Below are 12,927 nucleotides of genomic sequence, written 5' to 3' on the forward strand. Positions count from 1 at the left end.
TACTTCCTGAGGTATAAATGCTCACACTGAAAATTCAACAATTGGCTCGACTGAGCTAGTGAAAGCTTGATATCCAGCCCTGTGAAGGTTGATTGTAATCTGCACCACTGGAGGGAGTACCCAGATCGGTAAAATCAGAGATTCATGAAGTATTAAGAAACAGGAAACTATTGAAAGTTTTGAGTGGAGAAATGACAGTGAGGGAAGAGATATTCATTTAGCAATAGTGCCTAGGATGATGGAGTGAGAGAGCCTCTCTAGATAGATGTGCTGAGACTTGTCAATGGTGAAAAAAGGAGAGAAATTAAAAAAAAAACTAGATGGAAAAATTAGTAGCAGAGATGTATTACTGAATAAAAGGAGGAAGGAAGGAATAAGCATCTATTATGCACCTTTTTTTTTTTTTTTGTATCTCAAGTTTCTTCCTATAAAAGGGGAGGGTATTGGACCACATAACTTCTAAGGTTCCTTTCCATTTCTAAATCTATGATCCTATGAATTAAATTTTGGATATACTGTTCTTGAGTGGATGGAAAGGCATCTAAATATAAATGAGCAATAGAAATTTGTAGGTATGAAATTGGATCCTAAGTGAGAAAGGCGAGTGATACAGAATTAGAGTCATCTACATGAAAAGAGAGAGTTGACTCTATGGAAGTGAGTTCTCTTAGAGTAAGAAGAAGAAGGCTATTAGCCACTGAATCTTGGGATGGATGACTATGTTTAAGATTTGGAGCTAGAATACATATTCAGGGTCATCTAGACCAACCACCTCATTTTACAGATGAGAAAACTGAGACTCAGAGCAGTTAAATGACTTCCCCTTAATGCCAGATAAATATCATTCAGGCTACATGAGCTTCTGTGTTTCTCAGTCTAAAAGAAAACTCATCCTTTTCTTCCTAAATACCTCTTCACTAAATTTCATTGTTTTTACTGCCCACTGATCCTCACTACCTCCTTGTCATCCTTCACTCTTCTTTTTTCTTCTTATATAAATTTCCAATTCTTATTCATTCTACCTCTCTCTACATCATCTTTCCCATCCAGCATGTTCTCTCCATTCACTTCATAATCACTTTGGGTGGCATAATGGACAATGCAATTGGTCTGCGAGTCAGGGAGACAAGTTTGAAAACTTCCTCAGTTACACATTTGTCTATGTGATCCTGGACAAGTGACTTAATCTTTATCTGTCTCAGTTTCTTCATATGTTAATTTAGAATAATAATAGCACTTAAATCTCAGAGTTCTTGAAAGGAAAAAAAAATTATACGTTTGTGTGTGTGTGTGTGTGTGTGTGTGTGTGTGTGTGTGTGTGTGCTTTGCAAACCTTAAAGATTAGGTATAATCATCTCTCTTGAATCTAAAAGTGATTGGGGTGAAGGAGATGGGGAACGGTCAGTGAAGAGAAAAATAATCTTCATAGACTGATTCCAGTGATCTCATTTAGCCTCTCCTCTGTGTGTGTCTGTGTGTGTGTATCTGATTGTTAGAGTTCATGCTATCTGATCAGGAACAAATTTGGCATATAGCTTATTTATCAATTGACATTGGGGCCCTTTCGCAATCATGCAGCCGTTGACACAGTCATTTAGCCCATTGACAAAACTTTAGTTTCCTTTATATTTTGAAACTTGTTTTCAAAAAGTCTTCCAGGTCTCAAGCTGAAGGAGTTTTGTAGTTTGTCTGATGCTGTTAGATGTTCTAGAGATGTGATTACTAGTCATTTGTTGTTTCTTATTTTAATGGAGACTGTAGTCTGTAGCCTGTAGGCCTAGACTTCTGCCTAGGAATATTCCTTTCCCTTCATTTTCACTGTGGGAATGACTTTAGGCACATATTCTAATAGGCATGTTTAGTGAATTAATACTATATTGTGTTACTTTATAAGTACCTTATTTAGAAGGTGAAGTAAGTGAATGGGAGCTTGAGCAATTTCACTCTCCCCACAGTCCCCTCATCTCTGCCTCCCAAAGTGGTTTATACAAAACATGGCTAAACAAAATTAGTGATGTCTATTCCTGTTTAACACATCAATTGGCTCTTGTAGAATGGCAGCTTTTGTGAAAATAAATTTGAGGGTTTCTTTTTTCATCTTTTTAAAATTTTCTGTAACCAACTTCAGTCCAAAAAATGATAGATTTGATGTTCTCCTTTGTTTTAGTAATTCTATGATCGTTTACAAGAAGAAAGGAAGAAAAGGAGAGAGAGAAAGAAAAAGAAAAGGAAAGAGGGAAGGAAGGAAAGAAAATATTACCCTCTGAGCAAGGATTGACTTGTGGAATTGTTTATTCATGCAAGAGATAGTGTATCTAGATATTTCTAAATTCAGTATTTGGGTGCTTTTCTTTAAAATATGCAGGAATTTGTTTTTAGGTGTGATATTTACGTTATTGTTAATATTATTTTATAACATACTTCGACATATCTTCCAGTTAAAATATTTTTCATTTAAGTACTCTTTGCTGGTGCCTTTCTAGGAAACCAGGCTGCGTAGTAGAACACCATCTGGGCTTGGAGTCAGGAAGACCTGACCTCACATCCGGCCACAGAGACCTAGCTGTGTGACTCTGGACAAGTCACACTTAACCTTTGTCTATGGTCCAATGAGCCTGTATCCCTTAATTCATTCAGTACCTTGAATATGTACTTAAATGTATATTTTCTCACTTGAATGGTTCAGATTAAACACTTGCTCAAATAAATGTACAGATATATGTATATATATGTGTGTGTATATATTCATATATAGAGGATATATATATGTATACACACACATATGTATAAATGTATTCCCTTGAGATCTTCATTAAATTGCTTTGACAAAGTAGGTAAGAATGAAGATACTGTTATTTTAAAGTTAGAGAGAATTTCCAGAAGAAACTGTGTTCTCTTTTTCCGAAGCTAGATTTTCATGTTAGGGAAGATTTTTTTTTTTTTTAATAGAGTGACTTCGGTAGACCAAGTGGCTTCAAACTCAAGTAGTGATAGAAATTAGTAACAACATCCTCAGTGAGACTCAGAGATTTAATAACATTTACAAACAAACCTCCCTCCCCCCCAAAAACCAAAAGTTTGCCATAGATTTTGTGCTTAACTTTGGTTCATTTACTATAGAAAAATCTGTATTAAGGGTGAGGTGTACTGTGGAACATTGTCCCTTCCCCAGAAGAGGCTTTTTAACCTTAATTTTCTCAGGGGGTATGGTGTTGTGGTCGATTATTCTGAATTTCTTTTCCTTCTTTATTTCTTCCCCATGAGAACCAAGAAAGCTATTATTACAATTACAAATATTGTTTCGCTTTGTGACTTTGTGTGACAGATGGCTAAGATTAATTTATTAGTTCTCTGATTGACCCAATTCCAACCAAAAAAAGTAAAGCTTGGTGGGCAATTATGATAGCTGTTAAGGCAACTGTCACTTCTGGTAATTTGACCTTAACTGGTTTTCTTTTCCCCAAGTGTTTTTCTAAGCAGCTGTAAAACAAAACATCAGAGAGTTAGTAAAAACTTGAAGTGCCATAAATATGGCCTGCTTCTGGGATAGAGGAAACTTGGAGTTGGATGTATTGGTGAAATATATACACACACATATATGTGTGTGCGTGTATATATATATATATATATATATATATATATATATATATACACGCACACACACATGCACACACACCTATATGAAAATATGATTTCCTGTATAAAATATATGAAAACATATGTATGTATACATTATATATTTATACATACACACACATATATATTAACCTCTTTTGCTCTTTAGAGACTCTTTCATTACTGTCATAGGGAGACTGTATTGAGATTCTTGGGGGAATAAACTAATAGACAAATTGGTGAAGTATTTTGAAACCTGCTATAACTATTGGTGTGGTGGATGAAATTCTATTATTTCTCTGGAAGGTATCAGCCTAAAATGTATGAAGAGTACAAAGATAGTGGCACTGCCAGCAAACAGTATACTTTTTGGAAGTATTTCATAAAATAGAGTCTAAATCTACTGTATGGGGAAAGTCTTGAGATAGCAACTTGATAGGATGTATTTTTTTCCTTGCTGACTTTACTTGTCCAGTGTTACAAGTGTCTACCTTAAAAAGAACTTTTTGTTACTCTGTCAGGCATCATCCCAGTATGAATAATAGTTGATATCCTGGAAAATAAACCAATTACCCAAATGGTTGGGATAATACTTGTTGATAATCTGCTCCATTGAGAGAGTAGGTAGGAATTATGAAATTGAGACTATTAGTAAATTGTTGAGTCATGTACATGTGTAATGGTCCTAAATACAGCAAACTACTTTAAATATAACATATGCCAGTGAGTCCTTGTATTTTAAACATTGACACAAAACTGAGGGTTTTTTTTTTGCTATAATGAGAACTCATATTACAAAATAATCAATCATTAGCTTGGATTGCAAATTAACTTTTTCTCTTCTTTTTCTTTTTATTTTGAGCAGGTTGTAAAGTTATTAAGCAACAAAAGATCACAAGCAGTTGGAATATTAATGTCAAGCCTTCACTTAGACATGAAAGACATACAGCATGGTAAGCACAGACAAATTCAACTTTAAAGTCTGGATAAGTAGTATCATTTTTTTTCCATGTCATTGTATGTCAACTAACTTTTCTCAGTACTTTCCATTAATATTATTGGATTATGTAGTTATATGTTTCTGATAAATGGTATTAACTTTCTTTCCTTATAGTGGGCTTTCTTCCTTTTTTTTTTTTGCCAAACACATGTGTGTGTGCGTGCGTGTGTGTGTGTGTGTGTGTGTGTGTGTGTGTGGTGTTGAATTCTGATGTCTTTAACTTGCTAAGAACCAGCTTCTCATCCTTAGTTGTGAGATTGTTTTAAAAAATACAGGAAAAGAGATGGACAGAGGAAGAGGAGAAATAATCTCACTTTTTTCTGTACTAATCAGGCAACATACAAATTATATTCAGTTTTGGCTTCCAGATTCAGAGGAAGGAAATAAGAGTAATGATGGATCTAGAAGCCATATAGTAAGGGGAATAGTTGAAGGAACTAAGGACTGGAATGGTTGAAGGACTAAGCCTGAAAAAAAGAGAGTGGCATGTCTTCAAATATTTGAAAGACTCTCATGTAAAACAGAGAATATGGGGTAGATGAGAGCTCAGTGGACTTGTTCTCATGTGTTTTCAAGAACAGAACCTAAGCAGATGGGTGGGATTTATAGGAACGCATGTTTTGACTCAATATCAGTAAGAACTTTCTAATATTTAGAGCTGTATATCAATGGATTGAGACACCTCATGAAGCAGTGAGTTTTCCATCCCTGGAAATGTTTAGACCACTGCTGGCTTTTATCAGGAATGCTGGGAGGGGATTCCTGCATTGGAGGGAGGATTGAACTAAATGACCTCTAATGTCCCATTTGATTTTAAATTTTTATGATATGAATTGGAAATTCTTCTGTAGAATTGAAAAAGTGACTCATAGTTAGCAAAGGAAAGTTATCCTTTATAACTGTGGGGGAATTTTCATAGCTTTTTTAGTGGGCACCTGGCTGCATTTACTCAGTACCCAGAGACGGGCACAATGTAAGTTCTTTGGCTTTTTGTTATAACAAGAATACATCGCTCTTGCAAATAAGCATCGCAGATGGTTTCTCAGTATTACCCACTTTATGTTCTTGCTGGTGATCCACACACATGGAAGCAGTAATTTGATGACCTTTTGTAATTTCTTTTATGTTATTTCTTTAACTTAAATCTTTAATTGGGTTTATAAAATAGTTTCTGTGTTTAGTATTAGGGATCACATTTATAAGTTCCAAAGGGTTTTGCCTTTAATATTTTTAAAATTGGCTTTTAACCTTATTTAATTCATAATTATACATATAAAAACTAAGCGTTTCTTTGCCTATCTCCATCACATTCATGTTAAAGGATAACAGTGCACAAAGGTGAAGAAAGAAATTAAATTTATAGTCAGAAAGTCCCTTAAGCTACCCAAAGGCTCAGAATAGATTTAAAGCAGATTGAATTGTCCTGTAGAGTGCCAGCCTACCTATTAAATAAATATGGTTTCAAGTATAACGCAGACTTTATAAATCATGAAAACATTTTACTGGCTTTCTAGATTACTCTGTTTTAAACATGAATTCTCTTTGCTGGACTTAAAATATTATGTGGAATAATTCATAAATAGCACAACTTTGGTATATTCTGTCAATTGATGAGTAACTCTTAATCACAATTTAAGTTTTTATTAAATTGTTTTGATGGTGAGGAGACTTCCTCAAACTGAAACATTTAGGGTGGTAGTCATAGAGCAAGACTCCAGGGCTGGCGCCAAGAAGTACTTGGTATTTCTAAAACTGGCAGATGTAGTCCAGTTAAGTCATAGAGTGAAATCTGAAAACAATGATATGGTCCTTTCCTTCAGTCAAATATTCAACTTGGTTTGAGTTAATAATGAGAACCTTATGAACAAAGGAGTCCGCCTAACATCTGTGTCTGTGGTAAAGCCAACACAAGTTCATTGAAAATTTGCTAGCTTAACATGCAACACTAACAATAACATGGCATGAACGTCAGTAGTTGATGGGGTCATACAATATTATACTTAACCTTTATCCTATTAGAATAAGAAGTGTTTGCTCTTGTCTCTTCTAAAGCTTGCACACCACTTTGCAAGGAATGGTGGTCATTTTGAAATAGGTTTGGCTTTCTGTGAAAGAGGTACTTTTAATTTCCAGCTTGTTTGAAGCCTCCTTATACATGTGAATGAAGTATGATTCAACTATAGGTCTTTGTTTAATCTGACATCTAGAAAGCTATTCTGGGATTAAGAAATCATTGCCCCTTAGAAACAGTGAATTTCAGAGCTAAGGATTCCCTAAGGAATCATCCAATCCACTCTATCAGTGATTTCTGTTATAGGAGCTATGGAGTTGTGGTGAGACGTTCTCAAATTCATTTGTGCATTAAGCATTATCATTTTACTATTATATGATTTTACTCAAAGACTACCATGCTCGGGTCAGTGCTATTAGAAAAGGGTCTCATATATATATTAAAAAAAAAGTTGGAAGATACTGTTTCCTCTCTCAAAGATATACATATCACTTCTTTAAAAAGCAACATAGTATCAATTCACATCCATATTATGCTTAAATAATACAAAAGGTTTTCCTCCCAATAACATGCTGAAAATAAAGTATAAGTGAAATATTGCAATGCATTTTTTCAGTATCCTTGAGGCAAAAATAAAAGCAAAAAACAGCTCAAAGTTAAATCAGCTGTCCCTGTCTTAATTTGACTTATTTTTCAGAATTATCTTGGCTAATATTGTTACCTAAAAACATAAAATACTCAAAACAGTAATAGCCTAATATAGCATGTTCTCTCGAAAAACTGAATATCATTTCTATTATTATCCCGATTTTCTAGATGAAGAAAGTGAAGCTAAGATTAGATGGCTTACTCAGTGTCATACAACTAGTAAGTGTTGAGATCACATTTGAACTCATGTCTTTGTGATTCCAAGCTCAGGTCTGTATCTACTGATCTGGTTCAGATGAAAAGGGTCCTTATATACTTATGTACTTACCTCATTCAATGATTAATTCAGTGTTGGCCAGGTGGGAGTCGTGGTCTTTGTTAACCTTAGCCTGAGCAGTTAAGTCTTTAACAAACCACATTCAAATGTTTACAAAAAACTTAGGTGAAAGTAGGGATGTAAAAGCTTAGAGCTCAAGGTTATTTGTACTTCTGCTGTCTCTTATTTGAGCTAGCTAGACCCTTGCTAGTACTCTGGAGTGCCATGGTGTTGTATATAATGTGGGAACTAGCTGTGGGACCCTGGGTAAGTCACTTAACCCTGTTTGCCTCAGTTCCTCATATATAAAATGAGCTGGAGAAGGAAATAGCAAACCAGTCCAGTATCCTTTCCAAAAAATTCCCCAATGCAATCACAGAGACTCAGATACAGCTGAAATGATTTTGAACATCATCAACAACATGCAAGGCAAATAAATATCATCTAAATCCCTTATTTATGGTTGGATGATTGTTGTCCATTCTTGAAGTGAAGTCTGCTTATGGGAGGCGATTAAGTGTTTATTGAGACGAATATATAGTGGACTTTCATTGTCTACATGTATTATTTACCTAAAATGAATGAATCATCATATCCTCTCATGTATTTACATATGTTCTTGTTCAGTATAAAGTTGACCTTTTTATTGTTATGGTTATTTTTTATGTTAAGATATTTAGAAGGATCTTGACATCTACATTAATTATTAACTCCCTTGGTATACTCAGACCATAGAGACAGAATAGTTTTTAGTTGTGGTTATTTGTGCTCTTGAAAATACAAATTGTTCAAGGTTATATCTTTCACCTAAAGAACTCCTATCTCTGTCTCTATTTCTTTCTGTCTCTCTCCATATATATGTATATTTATGTATATGTGTGTGTGTGTGTGTGTGTGTGTGTGTGTGTAACTCTTGATATCTATACCTTTCTATATAAATAGATATATATATTTTTGTACAAATATTGTAAGTAGAAGATGAATTGGTCTGGAATTAAACAGAAGGAGGCATGTGGGTTGCTGTTTGGGGGAAATTTCAAATTGCCTTTAGGGAACCCAAACTTCTCCCTAGAACAAAGGCATAAAACCCAAATATTTAATATTTGAATTTTAATCAGTTTTGTGGTATGGGTGCAAGTCATGGAACATTATCATCATCTAAGAGTTAAAAATGAGAATCATTCAGACCAGTGGAGAGACTCATGGTGTGAGCAGACTGTAACATATGACACAAAGGAACTGCAAAAAAGAACCTGAGTAAAGAGTGTCATATGATTGATAAAGTAGTAGAGTAGTTATATATGAAAATAAAGTCTAGATACCATCTATAAACACTGGTCGCCTTACAATTTCAAGAGAAAGCATGGAAAGTATACTTTGGATATGCCTCCATGGCACATTAATTAGGAACAAGGACAAGAGTAGCACAGGGTGGATGGGTATGGATGAGTTGTGATTCGAATCATTGGTAGACACGTTTGTATTGGAAGAGTGGCAGAGCCATATGAATATTTGTAAATTTATTTTAAATAAAATAAGCTGGTTATGTAACAAAATATAACCACATTTATGCTGAAAAGTAAATATTCATATATATGGAAGGTTAGATAATAATTTATTTATTATAGGCAAATAATATATATGAACAATGAAAATGCACTACACATTCATCTCAATAAACATTTGCCTCTTATACGCAAGGAACTTGTGGTATCTCCTTTGTGTTTATTTTCATTATATGAAAGAATTGCTGCTAGGCAACCCTTCCCCACCTCCCTAATTAGCTCACTGTCCCATTCTCTATTGCAGCCCTCCCAAACGTTGTCATCTTTCCTCAAACTTCCCATACCTCTCCCTCCCCTCATCTTCTCAACTGAGGACTTTCCTCATATTTTACTGAAAGAACTAAGGCCGTTTACTACATTCACTGAGAGCTATCTCTTCTCTTCCCTTTTCATCTCATGTCATTTAGATGTCTTCTGCGATCATCTCTTACTTAGACCTGTCTCACATGAAGAGGTAGCCCTTTTCATTACTAAGAGGAATCCTCATTGCACAAGTGATCCCATTCTGTCCCATCTCTCCTAGCATATTGTCTATATCATTCCAACTCTCTTACTTATCTTCAATCTCTCCCTGTTTCCTGGATGCTTCCTTACGGCTACAAACATGTCCACGTCTCCTCTATCCTCAAAAAAACCTCACTTGATCCTTTGATCCTCACTAATTATGGTCGTATCTCTTTTTCCTCTTGTGACTAAACTTAAGAAGACCATCTATAGCAGATGCCTCCATTTCCTCTCTTCTTAATTCTACATTTTTGTTTCTGACCTCATCATTCAACCCCAAACTTCTTTCTCCAGAGTTGTTGGTGGTATCTTAAAAGTCAAATCTGATGTTTGTTTGTTTTTTTCTCAGTCTTCTTCCTTTTTGATCTCTCTGCAGTCTTTGACACTACAGAGCATTCTCTTCTCTTTCTGTCCCCAATGTTTAGCATAGTGCCTGGCATTTTGTAGGCATTTAATAAATGGTTAGTGACTGCCTGACTATTTAAATATTATTTGGTGTATTGGGAATTTAGGGTGAAGATGATGGTAATATGGTAGTCAGAATAGGAGTCATTAAAAAGAATTAATAGATTAATTTGATGAGCTTACAGAATGACCTTTAATTTGGGTCCTTTATTGCACAGCATCCCTCTTTTCTTCCTCAACCCTTCTTCCTGGGATATATAATTTTCAGTGGAGAACAAGTCAGGAAGTACAGTGGAAAGTGACCTGATGCAGTAGTAATAGTAGAAGGGTGATATAGACTTCAGGACTAATAAAGACTTCTTGGCAACTGTAGGATTCTTTCCAGGCTCTACAAAGGATAAATTAATTATGACAACAAAAAGTCAGAGATTAGTATCAGAAAAGCACAAGCTGTCAGGATTTTCAATTTTCACTGCCTGGCAGAATTCCCCAGTCTTCCCCTAATGACTGGCCCTCCTGAAAAGTGTGACTTGAACACTAGTTCCAAGTTATATTGTATTGGCTAGTCCTTTGTTTTTCCTGAGGATTAATTGTGGAAGTTCAATAAATTGAATTATGCATTTCCTAAAACTCCTAGGTTTTAAAGCAATCCATGGATCACTTGGAGGCTGCTCTAGTCGGAGAGTATCCATTGGAGTAAAGCTCTGTTGCATATGTTTTATTATGTATTGCTTTGTCTCCTTGTATTGATTCAATGCCAAGAGTAAAATGCTACATATGCTAAGCCCTGAAATTCTGCAGGTCCAGAGAAGAGATTGGGTTATCTAGACATTGCAGCTAGAGAGCTGATTGTGATTGGGTGAATCTGTAATAATCCACGATCATGATAGAGTTTATAAGTGTGGCCACCGAACAAAATAGGGATGGATGGAGGGAAAGGGGAGAGGAAGAGGAATGTATACTTTCTGAGAACCATAATGAACTGGACACTTGTCTAGCACTTCCACTCAGAAGAGTGAATCATTAAGTGATGTCTAGATTAGGGAGATTACCTAGTGCCAGATCATTCTTGTTGAAAATAGTAGCTATCAATACCCTTAGCAGTTAAAATTCTCTGTCTTCAACTGGGGATAAATTGATTTGATTTGGGCTGTAGTGGACCAATCCATGAGGAATGATTGGTTCACTCAGATTACTATAGGGGGACTTTTTAGTTCCCCTACATGGATTTAGTTTCTCCCCAAATTCAGCTACAATGACATGAAAAAAGCAAAAACAAAAAACAAACAAGTAACAACAAAACTTGATTTTTGCCATGTTCTGCCACTGTGAGTAATTAAGACAGTGTGGCAAGGTGGGAAGTGGCTTGCCTTTCCAGCTACCCAAAGTTTGTTTCCTTTTTTGGATGGAGCCCAAGATTTTAAGAAAAAGTATCATAAGCCTAAAAGATGATAAGGATACCTGTGCTGAAATTAAAACAAACTAGAATGTGAAAGAGTTACTATCTCTTTAACACTCAACATTTATTTCCTATCTGAGAAGAGTGCAAACCACAGGGTGGCACTCTGAGTCTGGGGGACTAGGTAGGACCCTTGGTGAGTCACCATTACAGAAGGAGACTATATTGTTTATAGGCAACTATGAATTCTTTAGTTTTTGTGTGTTCTAAGGGTAAAATAAAGCCTACTCTATATCTGCTATCAATAGGCATTATCTAATAGTGGGTCCCCAATGAGAACTGGAAACCATTGTTCACACATCTGTAAAGATCTGGCCACAAACTATGTTTCACCTATATTCCTTTTATTTTCCTATTGAGCTATATTTCTCTGAAGGAAAAATGAATCAAATAACTATGATTTTTGAGAGGTCCCTAAGACTGAAACAAGTTCAGAGAACCCTAGATCCTAGGGCAATTGACCATGGGTTTACATATATACAATTTAATTTCTTAGAGGAGAAAAAAGTATGTATTTTTGAATCCTTGCAAATAATGCTTAGTAGCTTAATGCCATGGATATTTTCTGGCCTGCTTTTTGGTGGTGATTTAGCTTTGGTAAGGGTGGACTAAATGTCCAAAACGTTTTCTTCCAATATTAAGAGTTGCTCAATTAATATACTTTTTCATTTTGTTTTATTTTCTAGTTAATAAGCTTTTATATTCCTTTCCTCCCATTGCCCTCTAATTAAAAAAAAAAAAGGAAATCAAAATTTGTAACACATATGAAAAGTATTTTCACTCCCATTGCTTTTATGTCACTAACTAACCTTTTGATAACAGTTCTTTAGCAGTTGTTGCTGGCAGCAGTGAGTTAGATGAGCATCTCCACAATGATTTCTCCCCTCAAAAATGGCTGTAAGGACTACTCTGGAAGTAGGTCTGTTGGTGTGGTGGGCATTGCTATCCTCAAGGCCCCAGGTCCAGGGTTCTGAATAGTGCTACTCCAATAGCTAGAGTCTCAGAGTTTATAAAACACTGGGCAAATAGATTCATCTATCTGCTTTTATATATCATTTCTCTATCCTCTTCTATGGACTGATCATGCTATTATTTTTTAACTACTACCAAATCATTTTATGGTTTAATTTGAGATTTGATTCTTCTCCTTTCACACTTTTCCCCCCATTATTTTCCTAAGATTCTTGACCTTTTGTTCCTCCAGATGAATTCCATTATTATATTTTCTACTTCTACATAGTAATCTTTTTGGAGGTTTATTGTGATGACACTGAATAAGTAAATTAATCTGTGCAGTATTATCATTTTATTGGTCTGTTCATTTGCAATTAACATTTCGTCAGTTTTTAATTTCATCTTGATTTCCATTAAGTGTTTTATAATGATATTCATAGAATTTGTGTC

At 35.2% G+C, this 12,927-nt stretch overlaps 1 protein-coding gene across 1 annotated transcript in view; it reads left to right on the plus strand.

The window, feature by feature from the left end:
* FMN2 (formin 2) overlaps positions 1 to 12,927 on the plus strand; it is a 441,094-nt gene that overhangs the window by 178,026 nt on the left and 250,141 nt on the right. Inside the window, exon 7 of the mRNA XM_072647566.1 lies at positions 4,481 to 4,568. Within this exon, the coding sequence (XP_072503667.1) occupies positions 4,481 to 4,568 (88 nt within the window). The remainder of the gene's footprint in view (positions 1 to 4,480; positions 4,569 to 12,927) is intronic.

The sequence above is a fragment of the Notamacropus eugenii genome, chromosome 2 (genome assembly GCF_028372415.1).
Source record: "Notamacropus eugenii isolate mMacEug1 chromosome 2, mMacEug1.pri_v2, whole genome shotgun sequence".
NCBI lineage: Eukaryota > Metazoa > Chordata > Mammalia > Diprotodontia > Macropodidae > Notamacropus > Notamacropus eugenii.